General features: G+C 44.3%; 1 protein-coding gene across 2 annotated transcripts in view; it reads left to right on the top strand.

Moving 5' to 3' along the window:
* SEPTIN11 (septin 11) overlaps positions 1-25,588 on the top strand; it is a 669,909-nt gene that overhangs the window by 470,304 nt on the left and 174,017 nt on the right. For both annotated transcript variants that reach the window (XM_069236824.1, XM_069236823.1), the window contains exon 7: positions 22,822-22,990. In XM_069236824.1, the coding sequence (XP_069092925.1) occupies positions 22,822-22,990 (169 nt within the window). The remainder of the gene's footprint in view (positions 1-22,821; positions 22,991-25,588) is intronic.

Raw genomic sequence — 25,588 nt, 5'->3', positions numbered from 1 at the left:
ATGTTGCTATGGGTACACACTGAGCACAATATATTTGCATCAGGGAAGAAAGTAAGAAAGTACCCTCCCTTGCTTTGGGGACTGTAAACTAAGAAGAGAACTCACCGCCCTAGAAAACGTACCCCTATTCTGTGCAGTATGGGGGCGCATGAGCCAATAGAGCTAAAGGTAACCCCCAAATAGGGAAAGGTGCTGGTACCAGATAAAATGTTGGGACTCACCCTAATGGATGACAGCCTTGCACGTTTAGCCCTACAGTCATAATACAAAGATTTGGATACAGTTGTCACCAAATTAAGATTTGGCATACATTGTACAAATGAATGGACTAAAATACGTAAGGTTTTAGGAGTGCGAGTAATTAGCACTGTGTCATCTGCATACAGTAGGGCAGGGAGGGAAGCACTGCTTATTATTGGTAAATTGGGAGTGCACTTATTAAGCTCAACACTGAAATCATTTTTATATAGATTAAATAGAAGTGGAGCAAGCACACAGCCCTCGCTCAATACTAAAAACACCTGACATTTCCCCCTTGTCACCGAACCTGACACGAGCTGTTGTGTCAGTGTGAAAACAGACCATTAAATGTACCAAAGCCTGATCCATCCCGAACTTCATAAGAAGTTGCCACAGCTTCGAGCAATAAACGCAATCGAAAGCCATTGAAAAAAGTCCATAAAGGTTAGGAAGAGTGTGGTCTGCTTTGCCGCTGTATATTTCTCGACGGTCAGATGAAGGTTTAACCATTGTTCCACTGTTCTACTCTGCTACGGAAGCCAAACTGACATACATTCAAGACATTATTATCATTGGTCCATTCCAATATTCTGTTGTACAACACTCTACCAAGGATTTCGGTGGGGATATCAATCAAGGATATCGGGTGATAACATTTAGGGTCCACGCAATTCCCTTTCCTAAAGATTGGAACAATGACCAAGGATACCCATGAGTTAGGGATTGAGGAAGGGGACAAGCTGTTGTAGACATTTGTCAGCGGGGGTGCCCAGAGGGTCATATCACACTTAATCAAGTCAATAGGCATACCATCTGGTCCCGGTGCCTTTTCCCTGTACTCGTGGCGGGGGGGAGGGGTTGGGTGTCCCTTGAAATGAGCAGCATGAATGTTGCCAGAGTGTAACGCCCAGTCCGCCCAGTTTATATGACAAATGATGGAAGTACCAAACTTATCTATGGAACGCATGCAGGACACAACCATCCAAAAAGTCTTAGTATCTTTAGTACAGGGTGTGTCTGTTAATACTGCCAGTTGATGGGTGACCTCTGCCTTTCTTCGCTTGCTAGTGACAGTTTTGTAATGCTTGCGCTAGGCTGCTACCAGGGCTTGATCGGGGGGCGCATATTTAAAACACTCCACAGCAAGCGGTTTGTCAATGAACATTCATGGTCAAACAAGCGTGGAATCTGATGTGCTTGTTTAATGGGGTACAGAAAGTAATTTTCTGATCTTCTCACAAAGCATCGAAAAGGAGACAACCCACTCTGTCAGTGTCCTCCACTAAACATCCCGTAATTAAATTTGTGTTCTTGACTAATATCTTATTCAGGAATGACAAGGGGTTGGGCAATTTCCAGAGCAATCTAAGATTATCTGTAGTTGGCACTAAATTGCTAAGACAAGGTCTAACGTGTGGGGTCTCACGAAGGGTTGCTTGAAGGATTATTTCACTCGGATTATGATCCCAGAATTTAGTGCTGATAATTGTGCTATGTTTCACCAAATTCTGGGAAATAAAAATATAATCAATGACTGTGAAGGGATTCCTTCCCCTGGAAGTGGGCAACCCCAGCTTGACAGAATTAACCCCCTTCCAAAACATTATTCAAATCAGAGAGGGCAAGAGGGTCCTCCAATTCTTTCCCCCTTACTTCAGATCCAGTGGGGGCAAAAGACTCATTCCCTGCTCTATGGGAGGGGAATCTTGCGTTAAAATCTCCAGCTGAACAGAGGTACAGTTGCTGGCCTTGTTGCGATTTCCGCTCCACGGTAGATGGTATAAAATCAAATAAACCTGGGAATTTCAGATTGGGCACACTAGTAAAGTCATTATTATAAAAATTAACAAACAGTGTCAATATCCCCTAATAACAAACAGCTTGATAGTCCCTTCCAAGGGTTTTCACTGCCTCCACCTGGCCCCCATGTAATAGATTTACCAAGATATACAGTCCAAAGGAGGCTCGTCCAGTGCAGGATGATAAAGCCAGTAAACTAAAGCACATACAACTCTCAGATTCTATGGGGTTCATTTCCCAGGTCTCTTGCAATAACACAATGTCATAGGGCTTTATAAATGAGAGACAATCTGGTAGAAAATGCTTAGAGCGAAGGCCCGCAATGTTCCATCTCAAAATATTTATTGAGGAACTTTTAGCTTGGAGGGACAGTAGGACAGGAGCTGCAATGAGGCACGCAGGCACTGGCGCATTGATCAGGTCAATTACTGGACGATGGTGGACAGAAATAGTGCGAGGACAATCAGACACAGTTAACTTGTTAGAGACCACTAAGACAGCAAGGGAAGCTACCGGAGCATTTCAATTAACATTGTGTTCATTGTTAACAGCAAGTGCGCTCCACTTGGGCAGCCTGAACGCTGTTAATCTTATTTAAATCTGCTAGCTCTGAAAACCTGTTGCTGCAGGGTAATCCCCACAGAGTCGTAGGCCAACAGTCAGAAGAGGGTGATTGTATTAATTGCTTTGGTGGCTTGTAAAAGTAACCCAAGGGCAGAGTAGCATGTTGCCTCCAAAACACAAGCCCCCAATAATTTTACCAATCTGCAAGGATGCCTATAGTTGACAACAACACAGTCTACAGCTATGTATTTTCTGGAAGAGCTGATCCAAGCAACTCTCCATATCATTATGATTTCTTGGCTTCTTACTGGATTAAAGTTCCTGTGCACACTTTGCCAATGGGTCACCTTATTGCATAATTCTGCCTACGTCTCCACCCGTCTATGTTTCAGAGGTGACACTCCCGCCATTATCAAGTCATGGGGCAAGCATCTGGGGTAAATTTAAGACCAGAGGATTAGAATGTTTGCCTCTACGGCTATTTCTCTCATGGTTTATATCTTGGCTGCCAGCTAAGGTTTGTATGGGGTTGTTGCTGGTATCCTCTGCACCATAGTTAGCCAACGGTAAGTCCTTTCGAGCCTTCTCATTCTGTGTAGCCGAGGTAGGGATTGAGATTGCTGCAGCTTGGCATATTACTCCTTCCTGTGCATGATTTTCAGCTGCATGTGCAAAGCCCCCCCACTAGAGGCACTAGAAACATATGCCACAGTACTCGTAGAACAGCCTGGACCTGCGTGAGTAGTAGGCTTGTGCACAGTTATTATGGAGGATACAGTAGCCTCATGTCGGTCTTCTATTGGCTTCAATTTGGCTTCCAAGATATATGGACATTAACTGTGGGGGGGAGGGGCTTGAGTCCTCTCCAGGCGTCGAGTGACCAGACTGGGCTTTCCCCCTTGATGCCCAAGCACTCTGTCTTTTCGGTTTAGCTACAGGCTCAATCTGGAAAGGGGAACTGCTGAGCCTTATAGCTGCTGTAGCAGTTCCGGGGCCTGTTGTTATAATTATAGGACCTGTCAGGGCAGAAAAGTCATTAGGAGACGCTGTACTCCCTCCCTCCCATGCCTCTGGCGACACTCTCCTCCTTGGGGCTGTTATTTTGAACTTTGTTCATACTGCTCCCATGTACAAGGGATAACTAGTGCTCAGCTAGGGCAGCTTCACTGGACACCACCTCTATTGCGTTCTCCAACATAATGTCGATACTGTTAGGCTTTTTTGAGGCTTTTTGTAGGGAGCCAATAAATCTCATCATCTTGTGTTTGCTCATTTTAAACGGGGGCAAAAACAAAAAGGAGACTCACTGATTTTTCTACTGTTTGATCACCTGTATCAGAGAGGTGGCCCAGCCCAGCCTTGTCTGGTTGCAGACAGGTCCGCTCTTAGCCCGGTCTTCGTCTGGGCACTCACCTGTGCACGTCCTGCTCCATGGGGGCCTTAAAGTGCTTTTATGCGCATTGTTGTTGCTAGCCCCGCCTCCTGACAAAAAAGAATCCTGGGGGATGAAGTCCCACTCCAGGAGCAACACACAGAAGGATGAGGCAAATTGTGGCAAAGTCTGTATGTCCTGCAGAGTTTACTGCTTGTCAGAGACTAGATAACAAACTGTAGAGTTTTAATCCTTTGAACTAGAGGGGCCAGAAACTATGTCCTCACAGCTGGTCAATGGCTGGATATCGAAGTTGACATTTCACCTTCTTCTTAGAGTGTATGAAAAAAAGGCAAATCCTTCTACAAGCCACATTGACTGTGTCAAGTATTATAGAGGTTACAGAGCAGAATGCCTTCTGGAAAGTAGAAGAAGAAGAATGCAAAGAGAACACAAAACTCCAAGGCGTTGAGCCCCAGTTGTAGTTGTCTTTTTACAAGGCTAAATCCTTGGATTAAGACCATCGCTAATGCTGGTAAGACAGCACCAGCAATGGAGGGGACAGCACTAGAGCAGGCATGACTTGCGCAGAACTGAAATAAAAAAAAACTCCAAAAGCAGCAGCATTGCGAAGTATTGCTATGCACTTGTAGACTGATTAGAGGCCTTTTTATATACTGTTACACTGGGAATCACTTGACAGCAAATGGCAGATTTCAAAACAATAACCATCTGATATGAAGGAGCTGTCACTCGACATACTAAAACTTTGTCCATGTTCAGTCGCCGTCAAAGAATGTTAATTCCCTGAAGAGGAGTTGAGTTGGCATTTTTCACTTACAGGTTAGCTTGTTGGTGACCTGGACAGTATCAGCACCAAAGCCAACCACCTCCACTCCCATGACCAAAAAATTCTCAAGGCGTCTTGAAAATTGCACTATGCAAGGCTGTTTATTGATTATTAAAAAACACATCTTGTACATTAAAAGCAACCCACAAGATAAGCAACCAACTGACCAGAGTTCTGCTCTACAACTAGGTAAATTCGGCCAGTAGCAAAAAAAATAGAGTGCAACACAAGGACATAACCCTGCACAAGCTTGTACCCATACTTCCGTGCTAAAATGTTGAGATCAATAGCATTCATGATTTTTTTCCAAAATAAGCAGTATACTTTTGTTGCTCACTTATCTGAAAAGGGGGTTTAAGGTGGAAAAATTAGTTTTCTGGATGTGCCTGCTGCACCTCATTCTGCTAGCTTAGCAGTTGGATCTAGAATTTTCTCTTTTAGTCCCTTTTCCCTTTTTTTCTTGTTGTGGGGTTTGTTAAGTGGACTCTGTTCATAAAAGTGCATTGTCAGGTACACAGAAAAAAGAGTTGCAAAAATAAATATCCTTACTTCGAAATTAGAAAATATATTTTAGTTATTTTAGCTGCTTAAAAATACTCCCATTCTGAAGGAAACCTATATTTTCACTCTTTAAGAATTAATTTGACAACCAAGGGCCCCATTACGAGTTTGGCGGTTGGACCACCAGACCACCATGTTGGCAGTCCTAAAAAGACCATCATGTTGGCAGTCTTACAGAACGCCTCATTCCGAGTCAAACAGGCAGGACCGCCAACCAAAATAGGCACAACAGCAGTGGCGCGGAGGCCTGGAAGTAGGTGGTCTGACCTCCAGCACCGACAGCACAGCAGCCAACTACTGACCATATTACAAGCCCAAAGTTGCCCCGGGTGGGCACCCATGGCGGTCAGCCAATGTCGGTCTGAACCATGGCGGTTCGCAGTCACCAGAGTAATACACAGCCGACCATTGAATGGATTTGAAAACGACACAGCTGACACACATTGCCATGCTGGGCACATCCGCAGATGTCACTATAAAACACACCCGTTCACACACCCCAGTCCTCTGCATTACCAACGCAACACCCAGAAGCCAGAGCTAATTATTCATCACAGCAGCACAGATACTAGGCACCATTTGTTACTCACCATCTCTTTTCACACTTAGCACACACTTTTGTCCAGTCACAAAAAAAGTTGTTTTTGTATGCATTTCCCCTCTTTAGTAAGTCACTGCCACATATTTTGTTTTTCGATTCCACCATGTCACGTTCTAAAACAAAACATGTTTTTCTGAGGATGAGTTGAGAGTCATGGTGGATGAAATCATAAGAGTAGAGCCACAATTGTTTGGAGCACAAGTCCAGCACACTCCTCTCAGTATGAAAATGGAAATGTGGGACAGGATAGTCAACAGAGTGAATTATGTAGGCACCACCCTGCGCACAAAGGAGGACATCAGAAAGAGGTGGAATGACCTCAGGGACAAGGTCTGTTCCCTGGTCTTCAGGCACCAGCTGCAGGCCAAGACGACTGGTGGTGGCCCTTCCAGTGTCCCATTACATCTCTTTCCCTGGGAGGAGAAGGTCTTGGCCATCCTGCATCCTGCTCGCTTAGCAGGAATCCCTGGGGGTGTGGAGTCTGGTAAGTCACAGCAATAAATATGTCCACCAAGTGCAATGTCATGCATGCTCACTGATCGCTTTTTGCTACCTTTAATGTCACTCCACTTACAAGCCCAGTGTTCACTTCTCCAAAGACCCCTGTTTTGCAACTCACAATTGAAGTGTACTCACCTGGGGGGGGGGATAACAATTGTATAGTGTATGTAGTACAGGGACTGATATGACTACAACTCCCAGAAGGCACTGTTACTGTTACTCCACTCACCAGCCCAGGGTCCTCTTCTCCAAAGACCCCTGTTTGGTTATTCACACATGAAGTGCACTCACCTGGGGTGGATAGTATTTGTATAGTGTGTGTAGTACAGGGAGTTACATGACTGCAACTCTCAGGAGGCTCTCTTACTGTAACTGCAAGCACCAGTTCAGTGTTCTCTTATTCAGATACCCTTGTTTGAGAACTCATAAATGATGTGTGCTCCCCCTGGAGGGTAACATTTATCAAGTGTGTGAAGTAATGGAAATGAAATGACTGCTATGGCCAGGGGGCACTGTTTCAGTAACTCCAAACACCAGCACAGTGTTCCCTTGTCCAAAGACCCGGGTTTCTCACCTCACAAAGGAACTTCCCTCACCTGGGGGGAACAACATATGGATGGAGTGTGTAGTAAAAGGACTGACGTGAATGCAAGTCCTAGGAGGCTTTATTATTGTTACCCAACCACCAGCACAGTGTCCACCTTTCACAATATCCTGGCTTGGTAACTCTCAAATGAGGTTTACTTACCTGGGGGCATAGCTTTTGTATAGTGTGTGTAGTAGAGAGACTGACGGGACTGCAAATCCCCAGAGACACAGTTTCTCAAACTCCAAACACCAGATCAGTGTTCTCTCCTACAAAGGATCCTGTGTCAACTCTCAATTGTAGTGTATTCACCTAGGAGGAAGATATTTGTATATTGTATGGAGTACAGGTAGTTATATGACCGCTAAGGCCAGGAGGCACTGTTTCACTAACTCAAAACACCAGTTCAATGTTCAGTTCTCATAATACCCTTCTTTATAAACTCACAAATGAAGTGTACTCACCTGTGGGGTTGACTTTTATCAAGTGTATGAAGTAGAGGGAGTGACATAGCTGCTAAGGCCAGGAGGCTCTGTCTCTCCCACTTCAAACACAAGCCTAGTGTTCTCATTCCAAAATACCCCTGTGTCTTAATTCTCAAATGAAGTTTACTCATCTGGGAGGATAACATTTGTATTGTGGGGAAATGCAAAACACAACAGGCCCTATGTCCCTAACTCCACCCACAAAAACAATGTTCCCTTGCCCACATCTATCTGTTTATGAAATCTCAATTAAAGTTTACTCACCTGGGAGGAAACCATCTGTCAAGTGTGTGTAGTATGGAGAGTGACATGACTGCAAACCCCAGGAAGCACTGTTACAATAACTCCAAACACCACAACACTGGTCACTTGTCACAATACTCTTACCTGCTAACTCTCAATTGAGGTTTACTCACCTGGAAAGAACTAAGATACTGATCATGCTCAACTCTGAGATGTGTCTGGCCACCCACCTCCATCCGGACCAGCTAACCTAAGATGAAACTATTGAGGATAGGAAGGACACCTTACCCAGTGTGTACAATAATCATCCCAAAGCCCTCAAGATGTATCCCCAGAATGGTATTGACAGCAGACACAGTCACAATACAATGACCACATGACAACTCTAATTACATATACAACACAGTCCCAGGTCTGCCTGCTTAACAATCTACTAGGCCAGGAATCTGCTTTAGCCTGGGAGAAACAGTGGTGACTATAGAGTCCATTAAAAATAAGATCCTGGGAGACCCATTCAGAAACAGCACTGATATATGGGCTCATACATAAATCTAATGAGAAATGCAATAACATCTGGAGACCCTGTCCCTGAGACGTGGAAAGGGGTGGAAATCATCCCCACCTATATAAAAGATTCTAGACGAGCATGGGAACTATAGGCTGATTAGTCTGATTGATGTGCTCCAAAAATATATAAGCCAGACAGTTGCTAAATAGAATAACTGACTAGATTGAAGAGGGTAATATTTTAACATCTTGTAAAGCAGGCTTCAGGCCAAGCACTAGCAAAATCGACCATGTCTTCAGGCTCCTGTGTGTCATGTGGAAATACACCAAACTGAAGAGAAGCCATCTTTATATTGAGTTCATAGATTTACGTGCAGCCTTTAATTTGGTCCCCAGAGGTACTCTATGGGGCGCTCTAAGGAAACAGTGTATCCCAGAAAACCTCCTACTTCAGATAATTAAGTTGCACAAGAACAACTATGGAAAGGTTCGGTGTGGTCCAAACGGTGAGCTAACAGATGCTATCCCCATCAATAGAATAGTGAGACAGGGGTGCGTACTCGCACCAACCTTTATACTCACTATACATTAGTGATGTAGTCAACCATCTTAAGCAGTGTGTCCATGACTCTCCGAGATTAAGCGGGGACTTTGTCCTCGCATTTCTCTTTGCAGACGATACCATTCTGATGTCCCAAACTCCCATGGGCCCACAGGCCCTAACAGAGAAATTCAACGAATATTGCATAACTAAAGGGTTAGAAATTAACATTAAAAAAAATGAAACATTTGATGCTCAGACCTCATAGACAGTTCAAGGGGAACATTTCGATCTAGAGGCAAAAGCTTGAATGCGTGAAAAAATTCAACTATGTAGGAGTGATACTGGATTCTAAGCTTTCCTGGGCTCCACACATGGATAAAGCAAAAGTGTCACTTGTTCATAACACTAGAGCGATTAGTACTAAACATCGGAACACATGAGTAAAAGTAGTATCCCCTGTGCTTGAAGTTTATAGACCTAAGGCTCAGACCGCTGCACTCTACGGAGCAGAACTATGGGGACTAATTAATTTTGAAACAACTAGCGCTGCAAGAAAACAATTTTATGAGGGGCATATTAGGATTACCTGCTTCAACACCTTTGATCCCAACGTTCCTCGATTTCAATATAAAGCAAATAGACCATTTAGCAGCTTTGAGGACAAAGCTCTATTGGTGCAGATTGTGGACAACACAAAATTTGGTCCATTACAGGGAAGCACTAATGGAGCTGTTGGACCTAGATAGATCTGTAACCTCTCTCTGGCTTCGCCATGTTAGGACTTGTTTTTTCAAACTTAGCCTTAAATCTTTTTGAGAGGAACCCCATATTCTCATAGCCCACTCAAAGGGCCACTTGAAACAAGTGTATTGGGATCATCTTTTTAGTAATTTTTATCAAAATCCTGGACTGGGAAGACTGGCCACACAATTTTTAAATATTAAACTAAATCCCACCTTTGAAGAGTGGCTAAACATAATTCAACCAAGATGTGCAAAAACACTCTACATACATTTTCGATACAATACCCTTCAAGTTACATTTACTGCCAAATGGGATCAGCAGAAAAACAACAGAGACAACCTAATCTGCAGTTTATGCAACATGGGTAGAATCGAAACTACAGAGCATGTGCTACTCTTATGCAAATCTTATGAGAAACTTAGAAGGAAATGGATCCGCCCGATCTGTAATGACCTAGGAATTAGGAAGCACAAGGAAGTCTTACGAATCATATGATCTAACACCATTCCCTATATTGTATTTAGAGCAAGCAGCTTTTTACTAAAAGTAGAATACCCTAGAGACAAAGCGGCTTTGAGCCTTTAGAATACTGTAAACTATACTATTTCCCATGTTCCACTGGCACCTTTTCAATACATTTCAGATAAGGCCATAGCATGCTCCTAAAAAGGCATGCTGGATTATTATATATATCAAGAAGAGATTATGGCATCCTAATTCTTAGGATAAAACAAGTACCCCCCCCCCATCTAGACTGATGGTAACTACGCACATTCAATGTGCATAATAATTGTGCAATTGATCACAAAGAAGTACATTTTGTTGCTGCTAATGAATGGTGAATCAGTCGCAATGCTAGAGCGAGCCATATTAAACTAGGATCCTTCGGTTGTTTGTTTAAAAACTGGGATATAAACCTATTAAGAAACTCCTGAATCTGCATAAAACTAAATACCTTTTTTTTTTGGAGTACTATGGGACAGGAGCCCGGGGTTTTATTATTCGCTTTACAAACTCCTAAACGATCCTTAAAATTATAGACAGCCTTACTATCTACTATACAGGATACTGATTTGGTGCATCCAAAGCTGTAATATTCACACCATTACTATGTACTTCAAACTTCAGATCTCTTTAAGAATGTTAACAGTATCCCAAATTTTAACTATAGATCTAGAATACCATCATGTGTTACAAATTATGTACGTCAAGTTTTAGACCCAGAAAATCTCTGACTAATGTTGGTTGTTAACATGGGTTGTGAATATTGAATCTAGATTTTAACTGATCTGATTTAGACTTAGCACTTGCACTTTATGGCGGCTTTCTTTTTAAGGTTGCTACATTTGTGTCTACCCTTATGCACCTTAGATTTTATAAAGAATGTTTGTAGTACTTCCAAATCTTAGACAATGGAAAACTGATAAGTGCTATAAATTATATATGTCAAGCTTTTTAGGCACTGTGTGTGACTGAAATCTGATTATATTGTACTATTTACCTTATGCAGTGTTTTTATTGATATTTATAAGCATGTTTTGTATTGTTGATTTATTATGGCATTATCCTTTTATTGCTTAAAGCTGATTAAAGTACTTTGATAATAACTAGGCCTCAAAATGACCAAAGCCATATCTTGCAAGGCCACTGTTTCCCCTTCACTGGTGGCAAGATAGCCTCCTCAGACCATCCTCCAAAGGGCTAATGATCTGCATATTTCAGCAGTTGCTTGAGTTAAATGGAATTGGCACACTTCACAAATGTCAGGTCAATACAACCAATAGCTTGTATACATATCACAATAGGATTACCTGCAAATCAATTATATGCAAGGTCTTTAAGAAGGGTCATCGTAAACTTTTGTAGGTAGATGTCACAATACAACCAGTAACATTGTACGTTTCACATCAACAGGTCCAGCTGCCACTGGCCACACAGAGCCTACAGACTGCCACTACCCCCATGGATGAAGTCCAGTGACGAAGATACACCTTGACATCTGGACGTGGAGGATGGTTCTGGCCCATCTGAACAACCTAGTCAGACACCAAAAGGGAGTCTCACTGTGACCACTACATCACCTCTAAGCCCAATTGCCTACACATCATAGGCAACCATGCACCCACCAACCTGTATCCCTAGGACAGTGGCAACCATCTTGTGCACCCAGTCCAGGATTTTGAGTTGCAGCATAACACCTCTCACAATGATGGTCCTGACACCAGTGGGATGGGGCATCCTGTGGCACGAGCACAGGGATGTGAGGGTAGAGCATGTGGGAGGCCTGCTGTCAGCCAGCAGTGTGAGGCCACCTGGACTGCTCCTGGCCAGGACACCATCAGCCACACTTTGGGGTCTATCAGGAGTCCCAAGGCATGATGGGCTATGTACTTGCTGAACTACAGAAAATCAAGCAGCTGCAGAGGGACTTTCATCATGAAATGCATGAACAGCAGGAGGCTCACAATGCCAACATGGCCTCCCTAACAAGGGTGCTGAGGGACATTAACACCACCCTAATCAGGGATCGACAAAAACACACTACCCCTTCTTTTGGCGCATCTACACCAGGCCCCTCTTCATCGGTGCCTGACACAGAAAGGGAGGCCCTATCAGGAGAAGAACGTGCCCCAGACACCTCTACCTCTAGCAGCAGATCTCCCACCACTCAAGTGGGGATGTCCAGCAAATAATCCAGGAGGTGCGGATGGCAAGACACCCACCACTGCCAGCAAGTGACCTCTTCCAAAATTACCCCCTTTGTGTGCCACACTTTCACTTTGTTGACTGTTCTTCAACCACCTTCCATTTCCAATGGGAGGAGTACACTAGACTTTGAGCTTCCTGTCTTGTGGCATCTACTCCAATTATTTTATCCACCATAACTGTACCCTTCATTGTTCTTTCCCATCGTGCCTCAATTTTATTTTCTGCACAAATTTGCAATAAATCAACCTATCACAAAGTCATTGTCTGCTTGCTTCTGTTACACATTTTGCTGTGCAGAGATGTAAGACCATGTGAAACAAATGAGAAAGATAATAATGTAAGGCGGGATACAGTGTCCTGCTAGGCATTACTACCAACACATTGCTACAAGTGTCTGGTCACACCAAGCATTTTATTGCACTGTACAGCACATACGCTGTTGAAATGTCTGGACTGTCGTAGCCAAGAAAGGCTGACTCATTTTGTTTTAAGGTACACATACCAAGGTACAGCCCCACCAGACCACGGAAGGAAAGGACTTGTCAGACATTGTCCTATAGAATAGACAAACAGAAAAGTGGATGGTATCACCAGCTTGAGCCTTATCACATACCACACCAAAGTAATGCAACATTGCATAAACCAAAGTACAGGCAGAGGGCAGTACAACAGTCCCTGAGCACTGGCCCACCATAAACCAATGACCATGCATCCAGTGGTATGACACAAACATATGTCAGTATGGTGGCACAGGCACTGTGGCCTGCAATGATGAAACACTACATACAGATCATACAAAAAGAGTGTTTAGCCTATGTGAAGGGTGAATGCCTTGCCTGCAATTGATGACCACATATTTCATGCTCACTTGATCACAGACATGATGCAATCAGCCCAACACTGCACACTAAACAAGTACAATGTGCACTTATGACCTTCCACCCAAACACTGTTCATGCTGGCTTGGCACAGATCTCATACACCCTAGGTCTGTGATTTACATTACCTGGAACAATCCATGTCCACTTCATATGTCAGACCTGCATCAGATACCTGCCAATGTCACAACTCTGAAATGCCCACATAAGGATGTCATAGTGAAGGTACGTGTACAAAGACATAACAAGGAGTATAGGCTTGAAAACATACATATTATACAAATCATATAGCAAGAATCTGGAAAGGAAATTACATTTCAATGAGACTGACAAAACACAACTCCACACATTCTCACAACTACAGTTCATCATACATTCACAGTCATTACATCACATAACATACTTACACTCATGAAAAGTAGCTATTGATGAGATCTTCCTGCAAGTCAGCTACTTCCTCTTCATGACTGTCATCCTCACTTGGCATTTCATGAGTCTCACCCGGTGGCACTGCAGACACCCCTCCTCTGGGATGTAGAGATATATTCTTCGGCAGGGCGATGTTGTGGAGCATGCAGCATGCCACAGTGATCTGACACACTTCCCCGGGTGAATAGAGGAGGGCTCCACCGGTCCGGTCTAGACACCTATATCTGGCCTTCAGGAGCCCCAAAAGCTCACTCCACTACCCACCTGGTTCTTCCATGGGCCTCATTGAAGTGTTCTTCCCCTGGCGTAGTTGGATTCCTTAGTGGCGTCAACAACCAAGAATGGTTTGGATATGCGGAGTCTCCTGTTAAAGAATGGGACATATGTGCAACAATGAGTCACTATCTTCACGATTGTAGCACATGACATTGCAGACACACAAACAGGATGGATGTGACTTAGCAACTAGCCAGGCCTTCTGTGGGTACATTTATGACATCAGCTAGGGTATAGTGCTGTTTTGCGTTATGAAGAAATCATGGGCTGGACCCGGATAACTGGCACAGACCTGTGAAATGTAGATATCCACCAACCAGAAAACTTGCACTTTGATGGAAGTTATTTCTGTTGCAGTATACTTTTTCATTGGCCTGTGGGGGGACCAAGCCAACAAGTGTGCTATCAATGCCCCCCACCACATTTGGGATGCGTGCAAAACCATAAAAGTCAGCCTTCACATGGGCTGAATTCTCACGTCGGGGAAACTGGATATAGCTGTCCAGGTGTTCCAACATTACTGAGAGGACATCTTTCAACACCAGACTGGACACAGATTGGGACATACCAGCTCATAGGGCCACAGTAAGTTGGAAGGACCCTGTGGCTAGGAAGTGCAATACTGACATCACTTGTACTATGGGTGGTATGCTGGTTGGATAACTAATAGCTGGTATCAGATCTGGCTCCAACTGATGACATAAGTTCACTGTTGTTTGCCTATTCAGATGGTAAGGAAGAAGAATGTGGCATTCTTCCATGGTCTTAAGGTCTGGCAGTGGATGGTAGACAGGAGGTTGTCGCATCCTCCCTCTCCCTGTGTGCCTATGTATGACAAGACATGATTTCTTACATTAGTCAGTGGGTCCACAGCAACATACATGATGTATGTCAATGATATTATGTGACCAGGCATTTCTGTAGGGATAGACATGGCAACCAGTACAGATCACAGCTGCAAAGAACACAAGGGTCACATGTGACCCCCATGGTTTACCACATCCTCACAACGTGTATCTGGACCAAACTCAAAGATGTGCAACACAATTGCCCCTCAAAATGTGACTGGACTTCCCTACCACCAAAATGACCATTAGTGGGGGTGGACTGTACCCCACTGTTAAATGCCATCCGTGCCCTGCAACATGCTACAATGGTGTTTGAGTAGTAGACCTACATGACAAGACAGGATAAGTATGTTTGTTAGCTCAAAAATACATTTTTGGAGGTGTGATGCAGTTTATGAAACACAATACAGCATTTCAGCCAGCTGCCTGACCGACTCTACTGAACATTAGGAACCGCCCACGACCGCTGGCGGACGTCGTCATGGCGGTAAGTGATTGCAACCACGGCGGACACAGCCATAGACTAATGTTGCCAGTGGTGGTCGTGGGCCAATGGCTTTGACTGCCGGCGGTGATGACCACGTACGTGGTGGATCTGACTGACATGTTCTGCAGATTTATTCACTTGACTCCTGACACTGCTTCCAGCAAGACCTCTATGATCTGAGCTGCTGTGTACCGCCTCTGGGAGCAATTATGCCAAGTCCAGCAAGTGATAGGGCCTCTGCCTTCTCTCCAGAGGTGTTGCAGAGGCTGGTGGATGAGGTCGTACCCCCTGTATGAACAGCTCTATGGTTCACCAGAAGAGCAGGCAAGTATCTCATGTGTACAGTTTTCTCTGTACTTCACCATCCTTTCCCTCCTCACAGACTACAATGTGGCCATGTGTGCCAGTTTGACTACTCGTGTGCCTGTTGTTGCAGTCTGTGTGGCATAAAAGGGAGGGACAATGTGCAGGTATTGGTGGTCAGCTTCATATGGAATGTTTGGTCAGATTGTGTTGGGTGAGGCTTTGGGGATCCTAGATCCCCCTTGTATTGGATACATATACCTAGGTTAGGGGACATTACTGCCATCCAATGACATCTCTTCCCTCATGATTGTTGTAAATGTCAGACAACATGTATTTGCATGACAGCATGAGCTGAGTATGCATGTTGTATGAGTCAGTTGAGAGTAATGTGAGCAATGGGTATTGGGCCCCAGATATTTCTAAACACATCTGCCGTAGCTAAACTGTTGTTTAGAAGGAATAGCATGACTCACTTTTCCCTTCAGGTTGCCACACACACCACATGCCAAAAAGCTGTTGGTTACATGATGTACTGTCATGCATGTAAGTGATGGGAATGGAGTGCCATGTAGGTTCTGTCAGCTCAGCCTGCAGAGACCAGGGCCCGTCACATGTATCTCCTAGTATGGGACCTAGTCTAGGCTGGGGTAAAGTCATTGTGGCTATGCAATTGTGGCACTGTGTCCTCTCCCTGTACCCCAGCAGATCCTGTCATGTGGAACAATATGAGACTCTGTGGTATATCCTGCCCAGAAGGCATCATTCCTTTGATTAGATTAAGCATGGGCACAGAGGTAAGTAATTATTCTAAGCCGTATGTGCACTTAGCATCATTGTGAATGTGTGTCTCTGACTCAGGACAGGTCCTTTACTCCCACAGCTCTGTTATTACCTTCCCACGGCTCATAGTTGTCCTGTACAGGCTTATTGCACACATGACAGTCCCACAGTGCAGACAGTGTGTTGATTCTTAAGAAGCCATGATATGTGATTCAGCAGCCTTATCACATAGCAGAAACTGTACAACACATGCCTTTGTTTGTTGGATGCCATCTCTGTAGGATGGACACATATGTCAAAAGGAGTATTCTGTTGTACAGATACATAGCACAGCACCTCACCCCCTTAAGTGGTATGAGTCTGCATTTGTTATGGCATATGTCCACACAGGGAAGACACTTTTTGTACCCACCAAGCCAGTCCCTTCACTGTTACTGATGTGTAATGTTTGAGTTTTTACTCTGGCAGTTGTCTGTAGAGACTGTGTGCAGATAATTATTCTCACAGAGCGTGAATGTGTTGGTCCATTCATGCCCAAGACGTTTACCCTTCAGAAGCCACAGAGGTGTGATGTGTTTCATAGTGGCTCACATCACAGTACAGGTTGCTAGAGCATGGGCTACATGATGTCAGTAAGCTTGCTTAGTCATTATAGGGCCTGAGCAGGATAGTGAGTTTGTCTGCAGATGGAAAAAATGTCTGCAGTCATGCACCTGTAATTATTGGCTTGTATGTGTCACACTTGGGGGTTATTGACAAATAGGAAAGTCCTAGCTTTATGTTACTGGCATGTATGTGTATATATTTGTGATGAAACTTGTGATCATGACCTCTTGATTTGTCTTTTGCATCCATGCAGGTCAACATCCACCAAAAGAAGGGATTATGGAGAGCCAATGCCTGGAAGGTGCGGACTCTGAGGGTTCACAGACGGTAGAGCGCCCACTGCAGGAAAGGTTGGGAGGGCCTGGGACGCTGGGGCTGGAAGATCGCTGAGGTCCAGCTGCGGGGTGTCTTCCCAACGTGGGCAGGGTGCCCGTACGACCATGCCCCCCCCCAATGGTCTGCATTCTGGAGGTGGTCTATCCAGAGGTAGATGGGCATTTGAGGGCAGCACAGCAGCCACAAGAAGGTGAATAGAGGGCATATTCCTGCCTGTCACATTGCCAAGTGACTTAGCTAGGGTCTGACAGCTCCCCCTGACAATTAGGGATGAGCCATGTGTCACACAGTAGATGAGTGACTGTTTGTGTAGACATGTCATGTGGTGCATACTGATGTGCCCTGCCTATTTGCCATGGGACCTAGGACATAACTGGATGGAATCCACAAAGCACTTGCTCTGCAGGGACGACATATGTCTGGGTACATTGATCAAACAACAACTGTTTGTTGTTGTGATGTGTGTAATTGCTATGCGACGGACCACTACTCCTATACGTTACAGGCCAAAGGTAAGTAAGTGCTGAATCACTGTTCTCAGCCGTGTGTCTGGGTGAATGAGAATATAGACATTTGCCACCCAGAGATTAGTTGTCTTCAGCGTATGACAGGTGCTGGTGTCTCACTGCAGTCTGTGATGTAAAGATTGCCAACATAAATGTGACAGAGCTAACATTGTTCTTGGCTCAGCTATAAATCAATACTTTCCCTTGGTAAATTGAGAATGTCCATTGACATGATTTATCTACCATGACTGTTTCCAACATTCCTTGTGCCTACATGTCAGCATGTGTCCCTTTCTCTTTTGAAAAACATTTGTAAGCTGCTCTTTCATTCACTGTCTACCTATGTTGATGGGATGATGTCTGTATTCCCTCACATATATGTGCATGCAAACTGTGTGTGAAATAGGACATTTAGAATGGGGATTCATCTCATGTTGTGCCACAAACAGCAGTGTCTCACCATTATTTATTGGCTGACACATTCCCTCATGCGTCATAACATGTCATTTGGCATGTTCAGCTGCAGTAGCAATGAGGGACATGACAGGTAGGCCCTGAGTTTAGAGCCACAATGTGAAAATCTATGCCCTTGATGTGGCATCATGTGGAAATGTTACATGTGTAATGGGTAAGGTTTGTGAGCTGACTGTTGGTCAGCATCATGGAGTGACTTGCAGTTAGGTTGGAATCACTTGTGTTTGGATACAACCGTTCATCCACTGACAGACATCTGGTTCTGCATGACCATAATGGAGACAATGATGCAGCTCCCAATCGGGCAACATGTTGATTGTCTTCAACAAGTACTTGCAAATCTCAGGGCCTCTCCAACATCCAAAGAACTAATGACGTCTGGTTATACACTCAAGAGTATATCATTGTAAGGGGTGGTAGACATTAGGGGTGGTTACCCTGAGGCTTGCTGATTCATTGTGTTGTGGATTTTGGGGACATCTCTCTCTGACGTATTGCACATGATGTCTACATTGTCCATTTCCATGCCACATGTGGCCTACCTGAGCAACATTAGTACTACCTCCATTACTATTTTGGGACACATATCACTTGACGAAGTGTGAATAGTGGAACTGCTTCCAGTGTGACATAAGTATTTCCAGGTCACCTTCTCCAGGATATTGTCCTTTTGTCAGCAGCATTGGAGGATTTCATTGTTGGGTCATTGTGTATGTGACAAATAGATGTGTGCATGACCTTGTGTTGGATCTGTGGAAATGCATTTGGCATTTGTCTACTATTGTATGACAACAGATAACTGAAGTCGGCTCCATGGGGCAAATCTTTGAGGGTGATAGGGTCTCCTACTTGTTAAATTGTTATTGTTATTACACAACTTCAGCCATGCAATTGTAGTTGTCTGAGATCCTGATTTTTCTGTAAGACACTGTTGACAGTTAATATGGTATGCATACACACGGTATGGCGCATGAATGGGCCAATTAGGTGGAGTTTGTTGCTGGGGCCACTTGATGTCATGATAATGTTTGCTAATCAGAGCTGCTGTTCAAGTATGATCATGGACATGTGATGACCCTATGTCTCTTTGTATTTGCAGCATCAGCAGCAGCAAGTGAAGGAGATGGGGCACAGCCGAGTGGGGAAGCATCTGGCCACAGGACCTCGGGTCAATACGCCACCGACACAGAGGGATCCAGGGGCCTGGAGGGTGAGGGGAGTGCCACAAGGGAGACTAGAACATCCTCATCATCATCAGATTCTTCTTCCAGTGAACACTCCCTAGTAGTGGCGGACCCATCGGGGTATCCCCCTGTACCATCTTTGTCTGCCCTCCCCATTCTATCACTGCCCTCCCTGTTGCTCTCTACCCATTTGGCAATGCCTGCTCACCCAAGAAAGCAATTGTCTCCTTTGCCGCAGGCACCTCCATCCCAGCCCCTGTTGACCTCAGTGAGAAGGTTATTGACCTCCTGAGAAGTAATTCTGTGGGTCAGTCAGCCATTGTGAATGCCATCCAGGGACTGGCAACTCGACTAAAAAAAACAAATGCATTTCTGGAAGTCATTCATGGTGCATTGGCTGGCCTACAGAGATTTTTTCAGGCTCTGGTGTTTCACTGATAGCAGCTGGTCACCCCCCACCTTCCATCCCCCTCCACCTCCCTCTTTCCAGTACAAATCCCCCTTTCTCTACCTACCTAAAGCAAACTGACCGATTTCCATGCGTCCACATCAACACACAAGAACAGCACACACAGACACAAACACCACAAAGCACACTGGCAGGCAAGCAAACAACAGCCAGACACAACAACGGTTACCACTTCCCCAGACACCCCCAGCATTTCACACACAACATTAAGCATCACCAACAGGCACCACCACAAGTCAGTGACACACCCACCACACCAACAGACATCCACCACAAGCACCATACCCACAGACACCACGCAAACAGACACGCAGACATCCACCACACCCACTTCAGTCACCACCCCAGCAGACACACACACACATCCACCACACCAGCACCTCAACTCCCCAGACCCCCAAGTCACACAAACTCACTCACCCACCCACCCAACAGACACAAACCAAACACAAGCATACCTCCCAGAAGCATGCAACCATGACTTCCACACCAACACAGCAGAAAACCACTCCCTCAACCTCCAAATCCTCACCCCTTCTGCTGACCATCCCCGTATCCCTATGAAAGTTTCTGTGTTGGACGTTGGCCTTTTCCCCTGTTCTCTCCACCCTGTCTTAAACCCAAGAGGCCCCCATCCCCCTCCAAGACCTCCCCTCAACCCCCCTGCAAGCCCCATACCTCTCCCTCCCAAGAAGAAGCCTACCCCTCCCAAAAAGCAGACCACCCCTCCAAAGCCCAAGACCAAACCCCCCTCCCAAATCCGCCCCGATCCTCAAAAAATAATAATAAATGATCCTTGAGGTTTCTGTCTGCCCACTTGATGCCCCTTCCTGTGGATGTTTCCTGGCAGTTAAGGAGTCAAGTCTGAAAACAGTGATGTGCATGAATAATCGACAATGAACTGGCCAATGGCCTTGGACATTTTAAATTACCTTGAAAAATAAACCCAAACAGCTGTTTTGTTGGGTACACATTTGTCCTGCAGTTCCTTTTCTAACTTAATGATGTTCCTGAGTTACTTGTGTTGTCTGCCTAAAGTTGTGTGTGTTTCAGCCTGCTTGTTGAACCATTTGCTGTTATTTGCAGTATCTGACTTTGTGGGCAGTGCTGGTGTCCCCCAAGACAAGGATATATGTTGAATGTATGAATATGTGGATGTGAATGCAATGGTGGTGTCATGGCATTGTGTACTATTTAGTATGGTAAGTATTTCCTTTTGTGTATCCAATATGAGCATGTATGGTGTTAGACTTGTCCTCCTGATATGGATTATGTGTTCATCTGATGTGTGTATGCTTGAGTTTTGTTTGTTCAGGCATGTAGTATGTTCAATTGTGCTAGCTTAGTTTGCATTAGGCTGTGCATGTGTCCATTGTACTGTGTGTACCTTGCAGCTACTTCATGTAGGGGTATGTCCCATGCAATTGGAGTTGTATGTGATTTGTTGAGTTGCACTTCCACATTGTGCAGATAGGCATGCCATTTGGGTCTAGTATTGTTTGTCCCAGAGAAACCTGAAGGGACAGTTTCTGTGCAATAGTTGTTTTACGGGCAGTTGCAAGTTGATATGTGTTCCAGTGCAACCTCCTTCCCTGGGTGTTCCTGCTGGCACCATCTCTATTGTGCAGGTATTGTTTGGATAGTGCAGTTTGTATATTTGTTTCTCTGTCTAATGTGCATCCCATTATCCCTTCATTCAAAGTCACATTGGCAGTGTGCAGCCTCACATTGTGTCTGGCGGAAACAATGTCTCTGCCAGCCTGTTTGTGCTGCCTTGTGACCGTGGCGGTCGGTGCTGCCTGGAGGTGCCGCCTTGACTGCAGCTGTCTTTTCTCCATAGGCCAGCATAATTTGTAATCTGGTGGTCCGACTGCCAACCTGACGGTAGTCAGACCGCTACAGCCTCCATGGCAGTTCACGGACCATGAAACTCATAATGAGGCCCTAACTTCCAAATTCCTTTCGCATTTAAAAAATGTTCCTGATGCCATGAGTTAATATTTTCAAACATTTGTATGTGCACATCACTGAGATGTACATCTTATAAAAGGAAATCTAGCTTTTGACTTCACTCGTTCAAGTTTAGGCAAAAAGTCTGTCCAAAGAAACGACAGAAATTACAGTAGATGTTTGCTGATTTCTTGGTTTACATTAAAGTCCTTTTCAGTTAAAATGTGTTGTAGGCAGCACAAAAATGTGCTGATCTTCATGTATTGCAGTTATTCTTACAATTAGCCAGACCCGTTAAGATTTGTTGTAAAATGTACCTTCCTGTATTGATCCTCCTGTGTCTGGGGAAAATGCATTATTTTGATACTTAAAGGATGAACATTATCTCTTGTCCCAGGCACAAAGTAACTGTAACATATAACGATCATGCAATGTACAGGAACCTCTTACCTGAGCCGTAGAGGTCTTTCGGATAAGTGCACAAAGTACCAATGCACAAATTTGACACTGATTATCTGCGCTGTTTTTGGTAATCCGACTAGCCATTCCTAGATTGTGCTTTTGTGAAAGTCTGTACATATTCGCTATACTACTAATACTCTACACCTGATCATTTCAGTGATCAGGCTGCAATTCTTAGAAGGTATGCATTTTGTGTTTTCTTTACAGAACCATCACAGATTAATTTAAAACGCATAGCTATTTAGTGATGACAAGAACTGTGCATCCTACTATGGGGACTGTCTAATTATTTAACGTTGCTATTTCCCTACACTGTACAAAACACAAGAAAGAATGCAACTTATTTGTGCTTTAATTTTCATGATCGAAAATATATATTGCAGCAAAATTTGTAACACTGGGGATAAACGATGTGGCTAGATAAGGGATAAGAGGAGACAAGCTATTTGGTGGTGCTGCTGATGAAAGCTGGTTTGAAAGATGTACTCAAACATTGGTGTAATGTCTGCCTCTTTCCTTTTAGTTGAAAATGAGAGTCACTGTGATTTTGTGAAGCTCAGGGAGATGCTGATTCGAGTGAACATGGAAGACCTGAGGGAACAGACTCACATACGCCACTATGAGTTGTACAGACGCTGTAAACTCGAGGAGATGGGATTTAAGGACACCGACCCTGACAGCAAGCCATTTAGGTAAAACACAGATATGCACTGGGTGACAGTGCTCCAGTCATGCCTATCTGTAAACGTGGTAAAACAGAAACACAAAAGAATACTGATTGATTTCCGTAGCACTTAACTCGTGTTAAAAAGTGAGGGAACCTAAAATTCACAAAACCACTTCTAAATTGGTAAGATTAATCTTAAAAAATGGACTGTTTGGTATTAAAGTGTTAATATGCACAGTTGAGCACTGGGTCTTGAAAGAGTACTTGTCATCACACATTTATACAAATTATACATCCATAGACCTTTTAACGCTCTTTGACAGGCATTGCCCTAACTGCTGCTATGTTCAAGGTTCAGACTCTCACTGTAGTAAAAGGACAGTCGCACACACACATTTTATGATATGCTTTGTGGGTCACTTGCTACATGTTGGCATCAGTAGTAACGCTGAGGTTGTCTAATGCAGCATTAGTGCTCTATTATACAAGTCTTTTGACTACATGCCAAGTTGTGCAATCCTAGGCAGTGCATTTCAGCTGACACATTACTGCCTCTTTGTTTGGCTTTACCTGATGCCGTAACACTGATTTAATTCTTGTGCGTGTTAATTCATCCTGTGGTTATGTTTGATTGTAACCTGTAATTCTTCATTATAACTCACATACCTCTTGCTATTTGTTTACTAACACTCAGTTTGTTTGCATGCTCTACATTATGGTGCTGTAATGAGATGTTCAACCATACTATTAGTTTGAGTTTGCTAAATAGCTGACATGTTTTCCATGCAATTCCTATTTAAATAAGTAGGCAGCTCTCTATAGAGCTAGTTTGCACCCAAGTGACAATCAGTAAGAGCATTTATAAACGTATCAGCATACACTGAATCCCACAGCATTTTCCGGCTTGCACTCCTTACTGATAACATTAACACCTGCAAACAATTCCTCCCTTTCATCAATTTTCTCCGTGTTACCATCTTCTTCCTGCAGAGCAGCACCAAAAGACAGTATGCTGTTAGATTTCTATCAACAGGGAGAGGAGAGCTGCTATTTTAAAATTATGAATCTGCAGTTGTTGCCCACTTGCCTATTTATGTCTGAGAATCTGGATTTTTACTTCTGAAGTAGGCCTTGAAGAAGGCCTTGACTGGCCTGTGTCCAGCTGCACGATAAATTTTATTCTCAATAAGAGTGAAATCTGCACTCTATCCAGACCACAACCACGCTTCCTTCTCTGTTGCAGAATTCATCACATTTATGCACTTTTAAATCCTTGACGCAAATCTAACATTTTCTATCTTCCTTCGGAATCTTTTGAAAGTACTGCTCCAAAACAGTACTCCCTTTCATCTAAAGTGACCACAGTCTTGTCGTCTATCCAAAAACCAACTAAGCATTGAAGCCCTCTCAAATTCCTCCTGGCATGTTTAAACTTTTTTTTAAAAATGTTTATTGATTGCAGAACAAAAAGAACAATGCTGCCACAATACCTGTGAAAACATGTGACAGTATAAGTAGGGAAGAAAATACACCATGGGCACCAAAGGCAAACAATACATAGTAGTTAGCGAACACAGCAACATGTCTGCAGACCTATGGATAGAAACAGGCTGAAGAGAAGAGGCAGCCAGGCTGAAACATAAGGAGAGTGGCACATTAGGTGGTGGTGCTATCCAGAGTGCGTAAGTAAGTACGCAAAGGGGCCCAAATGTCTTTAAGTCTAGACGTGGGAGGCTGAAGGGAAGCATAAATCTCACTGGTCATGTTGCAGTATTGCATGTCAGTTAACCAATCAGCTGTAGTAAGTGAGGAGCTGTTGCCCCAATGGAGGGTGATGTGATATTTAGCAAGGAGTGGGGCCATAGCAGTGAATCTGCGAGCACCAGGGCTCAGGGGCTTAATGTAGCCCAATAAGGCCATGAAGGGATCGGGATCGACTGTAAGGTCAAGCATGTTGGAGAGTACGGTAAAGATAGCCACCCAGTAAGAGTGAACCACACTACAAGTCCAGGTGAGATGAGCAGTCTGCTTGTGGGCCCTGGCAGCGAGGGCAATAGTGGGACCTAGAAGGGTCTTAGCTGGCCAGGGCCATGGGCATCATGCAAGCCCTGTGTAGAAATTTAAAGTGCAGGACCTATTGTAAACTGTTAGGGGAGACTCTTTGTGTTTTTGTGCAGCAGAATTCCAAGTGTTATCCGGAATGGGATCCCATTCCCATGCCACTTGGGCTGGGAAGGTATGTGCAGTTTCAATGCCAGGCATGTATGATAAAGGTGAGGGACCAATCTAGATTTATCCGTCAAAGCAATTACCCAGGAGAGAGGCAAGAAGTCAGTTGGGGTGTTGGTGGAGGGGGAGAGTTTCTCATGTAAGGCGCTACACAACCACATGCAAACAAATTTGTCAATCAGGGAGGGAACCACAGCATAGTCAGCAGGATGAAGGTTGAAACGGCCATCAATGACCAAATCTGCCATGGTGAGAACGTGGCGAGACGTTAATGTGCACTGCACTACTGCTTCCTGAGTGAGTGGGAGCCAGGGGTTGTTTTTAAGAGGAATGTGTGGAGAGTATGAGAAAGAGGCGCCAAGCACTTTGCAGAGTTTGGTCAAAGCCCAGCAAG

Source organism: Pleurodeles waltl, chromosome 1_2, assembly GCF_031143425.1.
Source record: "Pleurodeles waltl isolate 20211129_DDA chromosome 1_2, aPleWal1.hap1.20221129, whole genome shotgun sequence".
Classification (NCBI taxonomy): domain Eukaryota; kingdom Metazoa; phylum Chordata; class Amphibia; order Caudata; family Salamandridae; genus Pleurodeles; species Pleurodeles waltl.
Note: the sequence above shows the minus strand (reverse complement) of the source record. Positions and strands in the feature narration are given on the sequence as shown.